General features: G+C 33.4%; 1 protein-coding gene across 3 annotated transcripts in view; it reads right to left on the reverse strand.

Annotated features, from left to right (window-relative positions):
• SLF1 (SMC5-SMC6 complex localization factor 1) overlaps positions 1–22174 on the reverse strand; it is a 62325-nt gene that overhangs the window by 34726 nt on the left and 5425 nt on the right. For all 3 annotated transcript variants that reach the window (XM_019711755.2, XM_074328713.1, XM_074328712.1), the window contains exons 2-7: positions 19581–19694; positions 19336–19411; positions 15885–16125; positions 10496–10658; positions 3989–4129; positions 2421–2567 (exon numbers count right to left, since the gene is read on the reverse strand). In XM_019711755.2, the coding sequence (XP_019567314.2) occupies positions 2421–2567; positions 3989–4129; positions 10496–10658; positions 15885–16125; positions 19336–19411; positions 19581–19694 (882 nt within the window). The remainder of the gene's footprint in view (positions 1–2420; positions 2568–3988; positions 4130–10495; positions 10659–15884; positions 16126–19335; positions 19412–19580; positions 19695–22174) is intronic.

Below are 22174 nucleotides of genomic sequence, written 5' to 3' on the forward strand. Positions count from 1 at the left end.
AACAAGATAAACCCAAAGAGGAACCACACCAAGACACATAAGTAAAATGACAAAGGTTAAAGACAAAGAGAAACTTAAAAGCAGCAAGAGAAAAGCACTTGGTTACCTACAAGAGAGCTCCCATAAGACTGTCAGCTGATTTCTCAACAGAAACTTTACAGGCCAAAAGAGATTGGCACAAAATATCCAAAGTGATAAAAAATAAGAACCTACAATCAAGATTATTCTATCCTGCAAAGCTATCATTTAGAATAAAAGGACAGATAAAGAGCTTTCCAGACAAGCAAAAGCTGAAGGAATTCATCACCACCAAATAGTTTTTACAAGAAATGTTAAAGGAACTTATTTAAGAAGAGGAAAATAAAAGATAAAAAATATGAATAATAAAATGACAATAACTACATACCTACCAATAATGACTTTAAATGTAAATGGATTAAATGTTCCAATCAAAAGACAGGGTGGCTGAATGGATAAGAAAATAAGACCTGTATATATGCGGCCTACAAGAGACCCAATTCAGATAGAAAGACACACATAGATTGAAAGTAAAGGGATGAAAAAAGATTTTCATTCAAATGGAAAAGAAAAAAAACACAAAAAAAGCTAGGGTAGCAAAACTTGTATCAGACAAAACAGACTTTAAAACAAAGGCTATAACATGACAACTAAGGACATTTCATAATGATAAAGGGATCAATCCAACAAGCTATAACCCTTGTAAACATTACACACCCAATGTAGGAGCACCTAAGTATATAAAGCAAATATTCATGTACATAATGGGAGAGATCGACAGTAATACAGTAATAGTGGGGGACGTTAACACCCCACTGACATTAATGGATAGATCATTCAGACAGAAAATCCACAAGGAAATGGCAGCATTAAACGACCCATTAGATCAGATGGATTTAGTTAATATTTTTAGAACATTTCACCCCAAAGCAGAATATACACTCTTTTCAAGTGCACATGGAACACTTGATAGATAATATGCTTGGCTACAAAAGCAAGTCTCACTAAACTTAAGAAGATTAAAATCATATCAACCATCTTCTCTGAACACAATGATATGAAATTAGAAATCAATTACAAGAAAAGTGAAAAATACACAAATACATGGAAGCTAAATAGCATGTTACTAAACAATGAATAGGTTAAGGATGAGATCAAGGAAGAAATCAAAAGGTATCTTGAAACAAATGAAAACGTAAATAAAATGACTCAAAATCTATGGGTCACAACTACTTTGGTTAAAGCAGTTCTACGAGGGAAATTCTTAGCAATACATGTCTATCTCAAGAAACAAGAAAAATCTCAAATAAACAATCTAGCCTTACACCTAAAGGAGATAGGAAAAGAAGAATAAAGTCCGAAGTGAGTAGAAGGAAGGAAATAATAAGGATGAGAATGAAAATAAATCAAACAGGAGTCCAAAAATAGGTTGCAATATCTATTGGGGTGATTACTTCATATGTTATATAAATGTCTAACCACTAGTTATACACCTAAAACTAATATAATATTGAATATCAGCTGTATTTGAAAATTTTTTTTTTAAAATAAAGTAAAAACAAAAAAAATATTATGTTGGTGTAAAAGTAATTGCAGATTTTGTAATTATTTTTAAACTTTTTAAACCACAATTACTTTTGCACCAACCTAATAATAGTTATATACATGGGAAATCACAAACAGGAAATCACTGTTGGAGGGACTATGCATTAGTAAAATATTTTGGAAATCACTTGGGTATTACTTAGTACAAATGAATATGCACAGTCTTTAAGGATATACTTGCATATCTTAAGCTATAGAAACTTTTGAACATGTGCATCAAGAGTAATGTAAGAACATGTTCACACTGTTCATGGCAGAAATGTTCCTAATTGCAAAAACCAACTAATCAAATACAAACCAACACAAAGCAATCCAAAGACTTATCAAGAGTAAAATGGACAATTGTGAAAACAATGGAACATTAAATACACTGGCAAAAAAAGCAAGTTACAGAAGACTATAAATGCCATGAAATACAAAACTTCATTAACAGGCAAAATCACAGGGATACATTCTTAAATACGTATTATTAGGGATACATACATTGCCGGTAAAACTATATTGAAAAATAAAACAATTAAAACAAATTATAAGACAGAGATGGCAGCTCAGGGTAAGAGGAAGAAAACGGGATGCAACTTGGAAAAAACACACACAGAGTCTTAAATAACTGAGAATGCTCTATTTCTTAACTGGTGGGTGTGTAGCACTCATTTTTGCATTCTTTTAAAAATTGTACACAAATACTTTATAACATTTTTGTATATATAATTAAAAATAATTTGATGAATGACATATGAGGTAAATTTAGAAAAGAGATGTAAAATGTAAATTACTTTTAATTTGGAAGATCTTACCTGATTTCCATATGTGTGCCTTGCTAATTCAGTTCTCATTTTAATAAATTTGAAATCTTTACTGGAATCTCTGCATTTTTCTTTTTTGTGATGTTCAGTGAAAATAGAACTAACATTGACATCTTCAGCATTATATTGCATTTTATTCTGCATGTTTGTAAAAATATTTTAGTTAGACTGTGGATTAACCATAGCTTCAACACAAGCAATGTACGTCACAACAGAAAAAACCCACTCAAGAAAGTAAGTTTTGTAAAATATACATATGAGATTAAATATAGTAAAGAGCCTTGTGAGTTATATTACATAATAGTTATACTAAGATGAAGCAGAAAAACATAGATTTTTTAGTTCACAAAGTTTTTATTTTGTTTACATATACTTTTAATTCAGGTACTTTAATTTTATTAACTTAATCTTTCTTGGAATCTCTGCTTTTTTCAATTTGTCATATGATTAGTCAAAACAGAATTGTCATATGATTAGTCAAAACAGAATACGGTAATCTTCATTGTTTTATTTTACTTCTCCGAATGTTTGTAAAAATAATTTAGGCTGTAGATTAAGTCGAGTCTTGCTATTAGGCATATCAAGAAATACCTGTTTCAAAAGACACATCAATTCAAAATGTTTCTTATTAAGGTCATATACATGTAATTAATCACAGAAAGTAGTCTTATAAATCACATAAATATCAACTGTACTTTGGAAAAGCCAGAAAAAAATTCCAAAAATACTTTAAGCTCTTGGAAAGTTTTACCTAATCTCATTCTATATAATTTCTTAAGATACTGTTCAGTTTAAGAAGTACCAAATTGTTCCTAGAATTCTGTTTGTAAAATTTTTGACAGCTGCAGTAAACACAAAATTTATTTTTAGTATCTTCCTACTTACATTTAAAAACATTTTAGTTGAGACTAAGTAATAATAACTACTAGGCTAATGATTAGGTGAATCAACTAAAGAATGTTTTTATAAAACACTATATACAATATGAAACTGAACATAATTGAACATTAGTTTTTCCAGAATAGAACAATGCCTTTTTTTGGTTGCTGCTGCTACTTCAAAAAATTTGTGAGCCATATTACATGCTAATTTCTTAAGGTCCTTTTTAGTACTCTAAGTTCAAAGTCTTTCCTATTTGTTTTTCATATTTAGTCAAAATATAAATCATTTCTGTCATTTTTAAATTTTGCTCTATATGCAGTAAAATATTTGAATTTAGACCATGAATTATTATACATACTGCTGATAGATAAGAATTCTTTATAAGACACACATGTTATATTAAATATACAGAGGGATTTTATGTTGAGAACATACTGTGTATTAAGAACTGTGTGTTTCTATATGCATATATGCATTATTTCAATAAGAGTCTCAAAACAGAGACACAGGACAATATCCTACTATGCTCAAATCATAACCATAAAACACAGAGCTGGGTTCAAATACCAGCTCTCTGATTCCAAAATCCATGTTATTTCCACAGTATTTTACATCTCAAACAATTCTGTAAGAAGCAGAAACATACATTTTTTTTTTTTCAGCCAATAAAGCTTTACCTGGGTTCTACTCGCAGTTTCTTTGAAGGCATCTTTCATTTCAAGAAACCCCATATCTTTCCTGAAATCTTTGTTTTCTTGCTTGCCATATTTAGTCCAAACAAAATTCGTTTGGAAATCTTCATCATTCTCTATTTCTTTCTGCATGTGTGTAAAAATGGTTTCAGCCATCAATTAAGTATAATTTCAACATGATGTACTTTTTATGGTATTCAACTTTATAATAGCTTTGGTAGTCAAACAAGTAAGTAAAATACACTTTCCCGAATCAAAGGTTATTAAACACTAGTAAATTCTTTCAAGGGAAAAATCATTACAATAAGGTCCTGAACAATAAAGTGATTTCTGTGTATCTTAAGAAAAGTTAATGCCTTGTTGGTCTAGTATCAATCGATCCTTTTTATGAATACTTATGAATAAAAATATTTTATCTCATCCCTGTCCAAGTTCAAATCACAATAAAATCTAGATAAAAATTTTCAGTTTATAAATAGATTACTTCTCAGGGTGTTTTTCAGTATTTTTTACCGATAAGACTTCTCATTTTCAAGTACACTACACACAGGAAAAGAGGCTAATAGCTGAATTCACAGCTTTTATTTTATTTGAATAGCAATAAATTAATTAGCTTCATCTAACTCTAATTCAAACACATATTGGCAAGAAATCCAAACTGATTCATAAACCACCTTCCAATAATTTAATACCTGCACGTGTACCCCCCCCACACACACACGTATAAATAAACACACATATAATTCTAGAACTTCATTAAGATAAATAGTTGGGAGTAAAGACGTGTTCATGACATTTCTGAAAGTGTACTTATGAAAGGGTATTCAGATATTCACTACCGTGACACAGAGACTGGAGAACCACTGTCCTCCTAAGGAACAATTATGATATAAACCAAAATGTGGTAAGGCCTATGGTGTGATCCTCAGCTCCCTTTAACTTGCACTAAGCTTCACAAGTAGATATGAGGGCCCTTTAGCAGGCTGTGATCCTGCAACCGGAGAACAATCCCTGAGAGTAGCTGATTGAATTTGAACTTCTTCAGTTACTCACAAAAGTGAAATTGAAAACTAAGAAAATGAAGACACTTCTTCCTTCCTATTACTGGCATCAAAGAATGAATTACTCTGATCATACAAACAATTTCTGCTAAGGACAACATGAAGGGGGATGAAATGAGTTTCTGGCTTTAAATTTCACATGGGTTGACAAAGGAGGCTAAATCCTCAGGTCCAAATCATCAAGAAATGTCTAAACTATAGGATAAATTAATCCCATATAGATTCTAGCTCCACAAAATATGCAAAAGAGTACACCATTATCATTAGGAATTAGCCAAGAACATGTTTTCTAATCCTGAATAAATTTACTCTGCATCTATTTCAGATGCTATATACTGATCTGTGAATTAGAATGTATGATGCAAGTACCCTATATAAATAACAAATTAAAAATCATAACTTGATAAATAAACTATGACATTTGGAAGATATTTAAAATAAAATAATCTATTTTCTATAGAGCTAAACAAATGATGAACACATAATTTTCTCCAAGCCACTAATAGGAATTATTTTTATCTGTACATATTCATTTCTTATTCCTTATTTTATAAATATTCCTTTAATGCCAACTATGTACTTTTAGTACAGTGTTAGGGGTTTGTCTCCTATGTGATCTAGGAAGGGAGGGCCAGGTCTAGTCTATATTACATAGTATAATGCTATGGTCCAAACAGTTGACCAAAAGCCTACTTATTCGGGAAACTACTCTCTTATCTACGAGTAGAGCAGAACAGTATGGCAATGACTGTTAGCCTGGCTTCTGACTCAGATGTTTGTTGGTTTCCTGTCTTGGACTAGGTATAGCTATGCTCTGGTCTCATTCCCTGATTTGCCATGGCATTTGCCTTATTCCCTGATTTGCCATGGCATTTGCCAGGCAACTGGAATTAATTCCTGAGACAGGATGGAGAGCCAGAGAAGTCAAGAACAAGATTCTTTTGGGTGCTCACAAGGGTTCTTAATTGGTATTTATGGCCTATTTCTTAAACGGTTCTCATAATCCTGTGTTTGACTACTAGTTTATGGTACTATTTTTTTAGCATCAAGTATTTTTAACTACCCAGAAAGAGACTAGGTGAATATCAAGGAAACTTAGTAATACCCAAAATGAGAGAAGGAAAGAGAGATTTGAGAAGAGAAGCCTTAAAATTAATTGAGAGAGTGGCCTTAAATTTTGGATCTGACAGTTGTGGAATCATGGGCAAATTATGTAATCTGACTGTACTTCATTTTACCAACTGTAAAAGGGGGCCATAATACATGCACACAGAAACATGAGGTTTAAAATAAGATTAAGCATTGAAAATACTTAGCATAGTGTCTGGTACATAGTAATTGCTCAACAAATATTAGCCCGGAGTAACTGTAATCACACAACCGAAGGAAGGTAAGGACTAGTTTTTACATGCAAAGGAAGAAATTCAGTCACAGGATAAATAACTTCCCTATGGCCATGGAACTAGAAAATTATAAGTCTGGGTCACAAATTTGTTGATTTGGCTCAAAAAGCGTGTATTTTTTCTGTTATTCCTTCTACATTTCCATAAGAGTACTCTGTGGTTCATTTTATTTTCTTTCTTAAGCAAACAGTTGAAGAAGTTTTAAGTATTCCTAAGTATCCTCTCCCTTTTTGCAAAGGCTTGGGTAAAACAAATGAGACATGTTAGTCACTTGTTATTCTGCATTCCTATTCCTTGCACATAATTTTACCAATGCACAATACACACTGAACTGTAATAGTTTCCGCATTGTTTTCAACACTAACTAGTAAGTACCTCTAAGTCTGATATGAATTCTCATTCATTTCCCCTAGTATATAGCATACTGCCTGGTACAGCAAAAGTCTTCAATAAATATCTATAAACCTGAACAAAATAAGATTCCTGATTCTGTTACTAAGCAGCTTTCTAAAAAGTAGGCTCGACAAAAGTTTGTTTTAACAACTGCTTAATTGTTACTTTTCACTCCGTCATTTTAATGGCAACTCTAATCCATCTAATGAAGAATGTAAATATATTCTATGCCAAAGTGGTAGAAAAAGAGCAAGACATCAAAATGAAGTTAACTGTCTAGTTTCTCCTCGGAAGTGATCACAAAATGCCTTTCTTATTTGTAATGAATGGTTATGAACTTCCAGCTATCTAAGCCAGAACTTATAAAACAATGCATTCTAAAAACAAATATAAATTAGAGATATCTGCTATTTTTAGCTGATATATTATTGCTGCCCTCCAGGATTTCAGCAGTTGAACCGAAATGTTATCAGATAATTTCAAAAAAGATTGTGAATAAAACATGCTATATATTACATTTTAATCATTTGTTTCCACGGAAAAAGGAAAATTCAGGTACTTTCACTAATCTGTGCAGTTAAGAATGGCTATCATTCTGTTGACAGTTAATTCTACCTTTAAACTGTTCATATAGGCAAATAGGATGCTTTTGGCTGCAAGTAATAGAAAACCAACTCAAACTAACTTAAATAATATGGAAATGCATTACCACACAGAATGGCAATGTGATCTAGCACCAAAACAGGTTTCAGAGTTGGTTAATCCAGCAACGCAAGTATCTCAACAAGGTCTAGATTCTATTCCTACATTTTTCTGTGTACAGCGTTGGTTTCATCCTAAGGCTACTTCTCCATATAGTCAAAGAATGGCTGCTAGTGGTAGTTTAGGTTACATTTTTCCATCTTCACATCTAGCAGGAGCCATGCTGTCAGTGGCTCTCTCTTCAGAACAAAGAATAAACTTCCCAGAAACTCTTACATATCTCTTCTCTTGTCCTATGGATTGGAACTGGTTCCCATGTCCATCCCTAGCCCAATCACTGTCAAGGGCAATCAGATTATCCTTACTTCAAGCAGATACATCCCTCGAACTATGTAAGGCCAAATTTCCAACTTATAAGGCTGCTCCTCAGTAGGGAAAGGTAATTATAGAATGATATATTACATCTACTCTTGGAAGACTCAAGGTCTTTCATAATTTCTCTATTAACCTAACAAATATAAAATGAGAACTTATGTGCCAGGCTTTATGCAAATGATTCAGACATACGTATGGAAAAGACAGACTTCATCCTTGATGACACGGTACTTTTGGTTTAGATGGGGAAAAAGGCATTAACCAAGTAATCAGCCAATTAATTCACTACAACTACAGTGAGTACTATAAAGCACAATAATGATATAAGAACACATTAGAGGTGAACCTAACTTAATAAGGAGACCAGGAGACTTCCTTGAAGAGGCAACATTATCACCAGACCCTGAATGATGAGCAGAAGGCAGGCAGGCACAAGGAGTGGGCAAGTAGTGGGGAGAACCCTGTCCGACAGAGGATATACCTTTTGAGAAGACACTGAGACAGGAAGTAGTTTACCTATTTAGGAAACTGGGGGAAAGGCAGTTTTGTTATAGTACAGTGAGCACAGACAAAGTGGAGCAAACTACTGTTGGAAAAATAGGAATCCTATGGGAACTTACAAGCCATGTTAGAGGTTTAGAACTTTATCCTAAGGGAAACGGGAAGACATTGGAGGGTTTTAAGTAGGAGAGTGACAGGATCAGAATTATTTTAGAAAGAGCATTTTGGCTGCTCCTGAATGAGTTAGCATGGACTGGAGAAAGAAAGAGTAATTAGGAAATTAGCAAGAGTAAAAAGGAGTAACATGAAGACTAATTAGGAGTTTATTCCGGGAGCACAGTGGAAAGAGGATAAACTCAATATGATATTAGTAGAGAAAAAAGAGGTCTGACAATTAAGTTCGTGAACTTATTTCAACGATGTTGCTAACCTTTTTTGATATCAGAGGGATTATTCATTACAAATTTGTACCAACTGGACAGTTAAGCAAGTTTACTATTTGGAAGTGCTGAAAAGGCTGTGTGAAAAAGTTAGATGACCTGAACTTTTTACCAACAATTCATGGCCCTTGCATCACAATGCGCCAGCTTACATGGCACTGTCTGTGAGGGAGTTTTTAGTCAATAAACAAATAACTTATTGGAACCCTCCTTACTCACCTGATCTGGCCCCCAATGACTGCTTTCTTTACCCGAAGATAAATGAAATATTGACAGAAGACATTTTAATGACATTCAGGACATCAAGGGTAATACAAGGACAGCTGTGATGACCATTCCAGAAAAAGAACTACAAAATTGCTTTGAAGGGCGGCCTAGGCACTGGCATGGGTGCATAGCTTCCCAAGGGGAGTACTTTGAAGGTGACCATAGTGATATTTGTTAATGAGGTACATAGCACTTTTTTTTTCTAGGATGAGTTTGTGAACTTATTGTCCAACCTTGTTTATTTGAAATAAAATTAATAGGACTTGGTAATTGACACAGTTTGGGGAATACAGGAAAGGTTTCAAGGATGATTCCCAGGTCTCTGTCATAAATTATTAGATAAAAGGTTATGGGGGGGCTGCCTGACGGCTCAGTTGGTTAGAGCGCAAGCTCTGAACAACAAGGTTGCCAGTTCAATTCCCACATAGGCCAGTGAGCTGTGCCCTCCACAACTAAACTGAAGACAATGAGCTGCCGCTGAGCTTCTGGAGGGTCGGCCGGATGGCTCAGATGGTTAGAGTACGAGCTCTCAACAGCAAGGTTGCCGGTTCAATTCCTCCATGGGATGGTGGGCTGTGCCCCCTGAAACTAAAGATTAAAAACGGCGACTGGACTTGGGGCTGAGCTGCGCCCTCCACAACTAGATTGAAGGACAACTACTTGGAGCTGATGGGCCCTGGAGAAACGCACTCTTCCCGAATATTCCCCAATAAAATATATGAAAAAAAAAAAAAAAGGTTATGGTATCTATTGAGATGGAAAACAGTGAAGGAGCCAGTTTTTCTTGGAAGATCAAGGTTCAGTTTTTAGACACACTGAGGTTTCTCTTTATTTTGAGTGACTCTTCTCAAGAACTCTTCTTTAATTCCAGAGTGTTTCTTCTAGGGTTGTTCCCATTAAAACAACTTAAAAACTGGTATTTGTACCAAGTGGGAAGAGGGAGGTAGGAGAATAGGATAGGAAAATATTTCTAAATCCTTAGAAATAGCTCCCTCTTTTCCAAATGGAAAATAACCTCAAAATTCTCATATACTATAGTCCAGTGCTATTGTATTTATACTGACATTAAAATGCTTAAAATTATTTTGTAGTAAACATCACTAAAGAACTGAAAACAAAAGTAGAAACTCAAAATAAGACAAATTTTAAATTTAATAAGCTTCTTTCAGATTTATCAAAAGTATTCCCAAATACTTAAATAATTGAGAGCAACTGCCTTAAATATATGTCATTTAATCACTTCCAATCATATTTTCAAAACTCAGAACAAAATGTAACGTTATTACATTTCACTATATGGCTATTTTAAAAAATAAACATATTTAAATGTGTACTATTTATTTTACTTACCTCTAAAAGAAAGTCCCCTAGATACTGAATTGGATAAAATGGAGCCTTAAAGTTATCTTTTTCTTGCTCAGCCTTGATTCTTGCATTACTGGCAATCACATGAGTTATTCCACTTGATGAACTTTTTGGTACAATAACATTTGCTTTTCCAGCCTTCAAAATTCTAAATAAAAATGTAAATAGTATAGAGAGTGTTTTTAAGATAACTATATTCAGACAAATTAGCTAAATCAATTACTTCCTAGGAGCAGAATTTCCTGAAAGTCATTCATTCCTTTGGGCTACGTGAATGCCATGCAGAATAACTACTGTAATGATTTCTTACATTTTAAGTTGTTCAGAGCAGATGTTTAAGATATCAGGCTATTCTTTCTACTTATCCACTTCTTAATATGAGAAAGGTTTTTAAGAATCAAATATTTAAAATTTATTCCCTCAGGAAAAGTCAACTCAATAAGCCAAAAAAATAATGAAAAGTCACCTCAATAAGCCAAAAAAAAACCCACCACAATAAAAAGTCACCTCCATAAGCCAAAAAAACAAGGAAGCAGCTACCTCAGAAGTCAACATACATCCAAGAAAATCATTCTGGACCACAAAAAAAATGGAAGTAGTTGCCAACCCTCCTCTAAAATATTAGCTTTTGAAAAAGTTTAACTCTGATATACTTTAAGAAAAACACTACATTTAGATTTAGAAGATGCACATACAGACGCACACATCCCCCAAGTTTCATGAAAGTTCTACTTAAGATTTAGAAAGCCACAAGAGAACACTGCTACCATTTAACAATAGGAAAAAGTCAAATAATCTACAAAAATTATCATTTTTCATGAACCCATCAGAGAACTGAGGTAACAAGCCAATGAAGAAGCTGAATTTCCAAAGAATGATAAGCCCCTTTGCGAAAACATTGGACACTCAAACGATCTCACTTTTGCCAGGGTGCAGGAGAGAAGTGGTTGTCATAAAAGCAGGTAAGAATCAGGTAAAATTGTAATAAGTGTGGGGCTGAGTGTAGAAAGCATGACAGTTTAGTATAACAGAGTTCCTGAGACAAGGAAAGCCCATTCGCATTTGCAACCTCTTTGCCACAGGCCTCTATTAAGTATGCATGAAAAAGGGTAGGAGCAGGTAACACAGGGAGTCCCCACTGGTAGCACAGGTGGGCCCGTGGGGACTGGCTCCAAGAAATAGACATAAAAACCAGGCCCATGTCCCTGGATCCTTGTCGCATATGAAGCAAAAGCCTTGAGTCATTTGGGTAAGGTAAGAAAGTCTTCTGCCTTCAGAATGCAGGAAAGGTGCACTGTTTCTGCTGGAAGAGTAGAAGTAAAACCCATATGCTTCTAGGGAGGGGTAGGAAAACCTACCGTGCAGCCCAAACAAAGACCCATTGCTTTTGGTTGAGGGATAGAAGCAAAAGCTATCTGTGTGTGTGTGTGTGTGTGGGGGGGGGGGTGGTCAGGAATGCCACTTGGGCTTAGGGTTCTGCACCAATACAAAGCAGAGATCTAATACTGGAAGAGTGGATGATGACACTTTCTTGCCTAGACCCTGACCACAGATAGCAGGCAGAATCTGGCTCCCATGGATGATTGACACTCTGACATTAAGGAAGTCCCAACCCAGAGTCCAAGAACACAAAGGATGCTTAAGGCTGAAGCTTATCGGAACTGCACATTAAAACCCCATTATAATATATTCCCATTAGGATGTTATAAAAAAAAATAAAAAGAAAAGGAATAAAAGCTTTGGGAAGGGGGGAAAAAAAGGCTGAAGTTTATCCAGCCAAACTGAGAACACACCCACTCTTACCCTCATCCTAGAAAGGAATAACAAGCAAGAGAGGAAGAGTATGAAGAAAGAGTCCTTCTATGACCCACTAGTGCAGGTACTATCGAAAGCTGAGAGTGAAGCAAGAAAACTAATTAAAAACCCTCTAGCACCCAGGCCCCACACTAAATCAAAGAAACTAGCCCACTGCAGGAGTAAATTGACACGGTGACCATAGCATTAACAAAACCCAAACCAAGCTCAACAGCTGGTAAGATTAATGCAGCCACCCATACTAACTGCCTTGTGGGAGAGGTACACCCATTTTTGGATATAAATATTATTCACCTCAGCCTCTACTGTTCTTCTATACATGATGTCTATGCATACAAGAAAAAAAAATACAAGGCATATACAAATAGCACGGAAGAAAAAACACACCATTGTCAAGAGATAAAGGAATAAACAGCACAGAGAGATAATCCAGATGTTGAAATTATCAGAAAGTAACTTTAAAATAACTTACTGACAGGTTAAAGGATATAAGGAAAAGGTAAACAATCTGCATGAACAGGTAGGGAATTCAGCAGAGAGTACAACAAACGGAATGGTAGAAATAAAAGATACTATATCAAAGAAGAATTTCTTTAACAACATTGTCAACATGTTGCACACAACTGAGGAAGAAATCATTGAACTTGAGGATAGGTCAATAGAAACATCCAACTGAAACATAAAAATAAAACAAAAAGTGAAAAAAGAAAAACAGAACAAAGCATGTGAAAACTGTGGAGCAGAATCACATGGTCCAGAATCATCATATATGGGGATGGAGCGCCAGAAGAAAAAGAACACAACAGAATATTTAAAGGATAATAGCTGAAAGATATGGAAGCAACGTAGATGTCCATCGACAGATGAATGGGTAAAGATGTGGTGTACATACACACACACACACAAAAATATTACACAGAAACAAAAGACAACGAAATCTTGCCATTTGTAACAACATAAAAGGCTCCAGAGGGTATTACAGTTAGTGAAATAAGTCAGGCAGAGATAAACAAATACCATGGAGTTTCACATATATGTGGAATCTAAAATAAACAAACAGACTTACAGGAAGAGACCAAAGGGATGGTTACAGAAAGGGAGGGGGTTGGGGAATGGGTGACAAGGGGAATACAGTCAATAATATTGTGATAATTTTGCAAGATGACAGATGATCACTAGAATTAGTGGGGTGATCACATTGTAAGGCATAAAAACGTCAAATCACTATACTGTACACTTGGAACTAATCTAATTAATCTTAAATAAAAAACAAAAAATAAAAGATAATGACCGAGAATTTTCCATAATTAATATAAGACCAAAAAAAACCCACATGTCCAAGATTGTCAGAGAACCCAAAGCATATAGCATAAATATACATAACAAACTATAAATAGAAAACAAAATACACACACACACCTAGACACATAATCAAACTACTAAACACCAAAGGTTATATTGCTTTTTAAATTTTAATTTCCAATTTTTCATCACTAGTATATAACAACATAATTTTTATATAGTGACTTGTTATCCTTTGATCTTGTTAAATTCACTAATTCTATAGCATCTTCTTGTAAATTATTTAATATATAATCATGGCTTTTGGATATAAAAACAATTTTTTTTTTTCTTTCCAACTCTATGCCTATTTTCTTTGCCTTACTGCATTAGCTAATAGTACCTGTAGAAAAATGCTGAATAGAAATGGTCAGAGTAAGCATCCTTGTTATAGTCCCAATTATGAAGGGGGGAAAAAACTATGATATTAAGTTTAGATTTTGTCATAGATGTCATTTATCAGGTTGAGGTCACAAAAATTCTTAATAAAATATTTGCAAATAGAATCAGCAATTATTAAAAATGGATAATACACTATGAGGAAGTGGAATGCTTCATCAAATTTGCTTTAACATATAAGAATCAATCAGAATAATTTACCATATTAACAGAATAAAGGAGAAAAGCCAATTCTCTCAACAGATGCAGATACAACTTTCAGAGCAATCCATTTATAATAGCATCTCAAAACAAGAAGTATTTAGGATTAAACAAAATATGTGCAAGACTTATACAATGAAAACTATAAAACACTGGTGACAGAAATTAAAGTAGACTTGGAAGGATACAGACTCTGTTGATATAACAGGATGATTCAATATTAAGATCTCAATTCTTTTCCATCTAGACCTACAGTTTCAACACAATCCCAGTTTGCGTTTTTGTAGAAAATTGACCTGATTCTAAAATATAAATGGAAATATAAAGGATCCAGAATCACCAAATTAATTAAAAAAAAAAAGACAAAACTGGAGGATTCATACTACCTGATTTCAAGACTCACTATAAAGCTACAGTAATTATAATGGTGTGTTATTGGTATAGGTAGACATAGATATCAATAGAGCAGAATTAAAAGTCCTGAAACAGACCACACAAATATGGTCAACTGATTTTTAAAAATACTACAGAGCACCTGGAACTCGCTCATACGTTGCTACTGGGTATGTAAAATGGTACAACTACTTTGGAAAACTGTGGCATTTTCTTAAAAAAATGACAAACTGCCATTTGGCACACAACTGCCATCTGAGTCAGCAATTTCATTTTTAGATATTTATCCAAGAGAAATGAAAATTTGTCTACGTGAAGACTTGGATTCAAATGTTCACAGCAGATTTATATTAGAAAAAATATGTTTAAATGCTCACCAATGGGTAAATAAACATTGTGATATAGCTATACAGTGGAATACTAATCAGCAACAAAAAAGGAATAAACTGCTGATATAACAAGGTGGATTAATCTCAAAATCAAAGGAGTGTATATAGTATGATCCCATTTGTATAAACCTCTAAAGAAAAACAACAATTCTAATTTACACTGACAAAGAAAATCAATGGTTGTCTGGTATTGGTAGTATAGAATTAAATGTGCAAGGACACAAGGAAATGCTGTAGGACAATGTAAATGTTACAGATCTTGATTGTAGTAGGGATAGCAAGGGTGCAGAAATTTGTCCAAACTCATCAAAATGTACACTTCAAATGTGTGCATTTTACAATCTACAAACTATATTTCAATACAGGTGACAAAAGGCCCTTATACTCCACCCCCCAAAAAACTCATGGCAATCTTAGGATAGTTTATCTGATAAGAAGCCTTTTGAAAATATAATATAAACAATAAAAAGAAATAAAATTATGATGGAAACAAGATGAACCATGAAGATTACACTATATAAACACAGAAAAGCGCCTTTGTGGTAATGTAATATTTCACTTACAAAAATCTAAAAGTGCTTTAAAACTAAAAAAAATTTTTTTGCTTGACTTGGCCAAAAGAAATAACATGGAAAGTAAAATAAAGACTGCAAGAATAATTTAAAGCAATACTATAAAACATTTTGTTTCATTAGACACATACACTTAAATGTGTAGAATGGCTTAACTAGGAGTTAAACAGTAAACCAACATGGGTCATTTGAACTAAATTAATAATTGCAAAGAAATACAAAAAGGTATTCAAGAAAACCAAAATTGTTTTCTCATTGCTTTACCTCACAAGAGAACCACTTCGTTTACTGGCTCTCACAAGGAGGACAACTTTCCATCTGTGGAAGGCTCCTGGAGCACCAGTGCGTTTCAGTTCCTCACGCCATCTTTTAGGTGCAGATTGCATCTGAGGTGAATAATGGGAATCTTTTTCAATTTTATATCCCCATTCATAAGTTGTTTCATCAAGCCATCTGCCACTTTTGGCACTATGAATTATATAGTCTTTAGTTAGTATCCACTTTCCTAAAAAGCAAATAAATAGTCAGTCAGAAAAGGACTTTGCTTCTGATAAGCAGTAAACAATAAAGAGCAGATATCAAATAAAATTTAACCTTTGGCAAAATTGAAAAAGACACAAATAAACAGAAGTATATATTGTGCTCAAGGATAGGAAGAAGAAACATCAATAAAATGCTCATACTACTCAAAGCAATCCATAGATTCAATGCAATCCCTATCAAAATACCAATGGCATTTTTCACAGAACTAGAACAAATAATTATGAAATGTGTATGGAACTACAAAAGATCACGAATCTCAAGAACAAAATAGGAGGTATCATGTTACAAGGCTACAGTAATCAAAACAAAGGGTACTGGCACAAAAACAGACACATAGGTCAATGGAACAGAACAGATAGCCCAGAAAGAAAGCCACACCTAAATGGTCAACTAATCTATGACAAAGGAGGCAAGAATATACATTGGGGTAAAAAGAGTCTCTTCAATAAATGGTGTTGAGAAAACTGGACAGATACATTAAACAAGGTAAATTGGGCCACTTTCTTATACCATATATATACTTAAAAAACACACACAAAAAAACCTCAAAATGGATTAAAGACTTAAATGTAAGACCTGAAACCATAAAACTACTAGAAGAAAATACGGGCAATATACTCTCTGAAGTGGTCTTACCAAAATGTTTTTTGGATATGTCTCCTAAGGCAAAGACAACAAAAGCAAAAATAAACAAATGGGTCTCCTTCAAACTAAAAAGTTTTAGCAGTGCAAAGGAAACCATCAACCAAACGAAAAGGAAACCTATTGAATGGGAGAAGAGATTTGCCAATGATACATCTAATGAGGGGTTAATATCCAAAATACATAAAAAACTGATACAACTTAACACCAAAAAGACAAACAATCCAATTAAAAAATGGACAGAGGACCTGAATAGACATTTCTCCAGAGGACATACAAATGGCCAAAAGACATATGAAAAGATGCTCAATGTCACTAATCATCAGAGAAATGCAAATGAAAATCACAATGAGATATCACCTCATACCTGTCAGAATGGCTACCATCAATAAAACAAACAACAAGTGATAGACAGGATGTGGCGAAAAGGCAACCTTCCTGCACTGCTGGTGGGACTGTACATTGGTGCAGCCACTATGGAAAAGGTTTAAGAGGTTCCTCAAAAAATTAAAAATGGAACTACCATATGATCCAGCAATTCCAAGTCTGGAAAAATTAAAAATGGAACTACCGTATGACCCAGCAATTCCAAGTCTGGGTATTTACCCAAAGAAATCCAATTGAAATCCAATTTGAAAAGACATACACATCCCTAAACTCACTGCAACATTATATGCAGTGAATTTTTAGGGATGCGTATGTCTTTTCAAAGACATGCAAGGACCATAAGGGTCCATCGACAGATAAATGGGTAAAGATGACGTGGTAAATATATACAATATTAGGCAGCCACAAAATGAATCAATCTTGCAATTTGTAACACCATGTATGGACCTAAAGGGTATTATGCTAACTGAAATAAAACAGAGAAAGACAAATACATAATTTCACTTACATGTGGAATCTAAACAATAAACAAGCAAAACAGAAACAAACTCATACAGAGAACTGATGGTCGCCAGACGGGTGGGGGAAGGTTGGAGTGATGGGTGAAAAAGATGAAAGGAATTGAAAAATACAAATTGGCACTTATGAAAACAGTCACAGGGATATAAAGTACAGCATAGGGAATACAGTCAATAATATTGTAATAACTATGTATGGTGCCTGCTGGGTACTAGAATTATTGTGGTGATCACTTCATAAGTTATATAAATGACTAATCACTAGGTTGTACACATGAAACTAATACTGTATATCCAATGTAGTTAAAAAACATTTACTTTTCAACATGAGACTCTTAAACTACATCACCAACATTATCTTTGATCTATGTTGTGTTTTCCTAAAGTTTTTGGTAATGAGAGGCCTACATCACTGAACATCGTACCATGTTTCCTCCAAAATAAGACTGGGTCTTATACTGTATTTCCCCGAAAATAAGACTGGATCTCATAATAATTTTTGCTCTAAAAGACGCATTAGGATATATTTTCAGGGGATGTCTTATTTTTTCAAGTACAACAATCCATATTTATTCAAATACAGTCATGTCATCTTCTTCTGGAACATCATCATAACATACTAAACGTGTCCATCTGGCTGACAATCTTAACTGGGGCTTATTTTTGGGGTAGGTCTTATTTCCGGGGAAACACGGTATGTAATCTGGCTCATAATTACAATTCTAATTTTAAGTAAATAAAATACAGATATAGGTTTAATAAAATGTGGTATTATTTAAATTATGATTACTATTATTAGTCACTATCTGGAGTTAGATTTATATTCTTACTCTTATGGTAAAAACTTTCCCAATTAATGTTCACAGCATTGTTATACTTTGTAAAACAAATTTATTGAATCAGAGAATTTTTCAGGGTATTTAAAAACATTCTGTAGTTTCTTTATCTGGGCATCAAGAATCTTTTTAAACATTAGGGATGATGTATGTTTTCATTTGTGGCGGTAACAATAAATCCAAGTATTTTTCTGGTAAGTTACTCCAAAAACAATGGTAAATTCACCTCAGTTGAATACAATTTTTTTTTTCAATCAGTAGACTAATGATATACCAGATCAATCACAGTAGAGAGAACAGAAAGGAACATCAATGGTGACAAAGGGAGCAAGGAAGAGACTAAGTCCTAATTTGGGTTTATGGAATTTATAACTTTAGAAAAATACAATAGAATGACCATTGCTTCATAACATATATGGGAGGGGAGGCAGCAGCAGGAGAATAAAAATGTTAACTATTTCTAATGATAAAGAAAAGAAACTTGACTGACAACAGCTAAGGCTTCAACAGAATCTTTTCATTAAAATATTGTTTCTTACATAAAGCACTTACACGAAAATATTTGATGAAGTATTTCTGCCTATTTAATACATTTCTCATGTGTTATAAAGTTTTACTCTGTAAAAATAAAGCAAAAACTATATCAAATATAGGTATTTTGAGAAAAATGTCAGAAAAAACACATTTATGTTTGATATAATAAACATACTATCTTTGCACATATACTAAGGTACCTTTTCTTTAACACGACTTTCTTTTTCAAAGGTGGAGGGATGACAGTTAACTTACCTGCTGCACAAGCTGCTAAAAATTTTTCACTCTTACATAGGCGGTCAGCGATAAGATGTGTACAATTTTTGTATTTCTGGAAGGAAAAATTCATATGAAAAAATGTTACTAGGGTAAGATATCCTTTATAACACATTCTTTTGATTCTTATAATATCAAGGCGGCATTTTATCATTTTTAGGCCAGTATTATAATTCTAGTTATTTTTCTGTATCTTCAAAATTTTGATAAGTTTCTATACTCACCTCACTCTTAACAAAAGTACAATCTAGTTTTAAAAGCAATTTGCCTAGAGCTTCCTTCTCTTCCATCTTAAATCCTGTCATCTGGATGATATGCTTTGGAGCACCATCTTCCATCTAACATATACACACATAAAGGAGATAACATGTTACAGAGATTATTCACAGGGTTGACATTATTATTTTTTACTTATCAGTGCTAAAAATAAAAACTAAAGCCACTAAACATATAATGAATCAAACACACACAGCTTAATTATAAATACCAAGATTAAAATTGTTTATGGGCAATAAAGTTAGTTTTAAAAGATAATCTTCTCAAAATGTGACCTTAAATGAGATTTTTTTCTGGTTTGAACATTAAGTTTGCATTACTACGTTACTATACACTAATATACACTTATGAATGAATGTAATTCTTCGGCAAAGGACAGATACTTAAATATTAGCATATTAGCTTCATTTAAAAAGTATTGTTTTTGCTACAATTTTGTGAAATTAGGACATTTGTGGACAATAAAACTTAATCAGATTTTATACTAATTTTTAAAGTTTATGGACAGATATTGAAGAGTATGTATAAGTACTGGAAAAATTGATAAAACTCGTGGTCCAACAGCATTTACACCTAATATTATAATTTAGTATAGTAGGTACATATAATGAATCTGAATCCTATTCACAATCTACATTTCTTAACTCCGTTATATATGTTAATTTCATTACCTACAAATTAGACTGAAAAAAATCACATGGTTTTCAAAATTTTGATAGTACCTTAATCCATATTTAAATGTAGTTCATAAAGCAAGTTGTATTTGAAGTGGCAAATTTTTAAAGCAAGAAAGGGAAAACTCAGCATTTCCAATTAGAATACAATATTTTTATTTGTTTACGTGAGGCTTGGATTTTCGAACTAGATAGTATCTCAGAGAAAATGTAGTTCATCATTAAAAATGAAGAAATCACAAACTAGAGAAATCAGGGAAATTTTCTATTTCTCTAACAATTTCATCACCACAACTCTGGATTAGTATTTAATCAATGTCATAAGTAGAGCAATAGCATTTGGCTTCTTTCAAGACAAAAGTAAACCTCAAAAATTATAACTGTTTGAGCCTAGGAATAGTCACAGACAATTGGTGAAGTAAAAAAATTTCAAAGACTAAATACACACACACAATTTATAATACCAAGTCTATTTTCAAAGACTAAACGCACACACACACACAATTTATAATACCATGTTTCCCCGAAAATATGACCTAGCCAGTCAGCTCTAATGCATCTTTTCAAGTAAAAATTAATATAAGACCTGGTCCTATATTACTATAAGACCTAGTCTTATAGGTAAAATAAGACCAGGTATAATATAATATAATATAATATAATATAATATAATATAATATAATATAATATAATATAATATAATATAATATAATATACCGGCTCTTATATTAATTTTTGCTCCAAAAGACGCATTAGAGCTGACTGTCCAGGTAGGTCTTATTTTGGGGAAACACGATATATATGAACCACATCTGTACCTGTATCTATTTAAAGGTTGAGATTCCTTTTATGGTGAAACTTGAAAGAATGTCTAATTACAAACAAAGAGCATTGCTAAGGGTCAAAAGTGAACCTTCATTTCCCTTGCTTAAAGTTTGTAAGAGGAAAACTTCAGTTAGGGTAATTGCACTTCCGGTTCGTCTCTACCCTTCGTCACTCTCTGGCTTTGGGAGGAGAAGCTACTTGAGAAAATTAACTGGATATGCTTTACTCAGCGTATCTAAATATTTGCAAAGATGTTCATATTAATACTTTCTTATATGTCCTAAGGAGCTGCCAGTAGTAGCCTACACTGACTGCCTGGGTGGGTAAATCAATTCAGTGGTTATGTACTAAGAAGCATGCTGGAATTGCACATTAAAGCCATAAATAAAATATTTTTATACAGTAAAAACGATGGTATTTTCACATCAGTAAATCTGACTTTCATATATCTGTACTGGTTCCAAAAGAGGAAAAGAGATGTAATGTATTAACCCTCTACTATCCTAAAATTCAAGATACAGGACATAAAGCGTCTTTAAGGATAAGGCTTTTTAATGAAACAAAAGTTTTAAAAAGTTTTGAGGATCTGGTCAGTACAAAATTGTAAAGTGTACACAATAGGGCTTGGTGTCTTATGAAATAGTTACACATGTAAAACACTACCATCAGAAAATACAATGTAAGTAGCTTCTTGTACAAGGAACTCTTTATTGTATTAATAATCCTTTGTTGTTTTTAACCATTTACCACAACTGTTGAATGATAATACCCATTAACATAGACTGGTAATATATGCTGTTTATAGAAATAATGATTTAGCCTAATGCAGAACACATATTAACACACATACAATAAAGCCACATGTGGACTATAAGGCATATGACCACAACTACAGAGAAATGCTGCTTTCAATAATTCTAGGAAATTATTTAAATAAATCATTTAAGCAAATTTCCTTTAGAAAACGATAGGTCCTTTCAGAAATACTAGACAAGTGAAATTCTGCATATCTGTGAATATCATCTTTGTATTCTAATGGAAAG

Source organism: Rhinolophus sinicus, linkage group LG03, assembly GCF_036562045.2.
Source record: "Rhinolophus sinicus isolate RSC01 linkage group LG03, ASM3656204v1, whole genome shotgun sequence".
Classification (NCBI taxonomy): domain Eukaryota; kingdom Metazoa; phylum Chordata; class Mammalia; order Chiroptera; family Rhinolophidae; genus Rhinolophus; species Rhinolophus sinicus.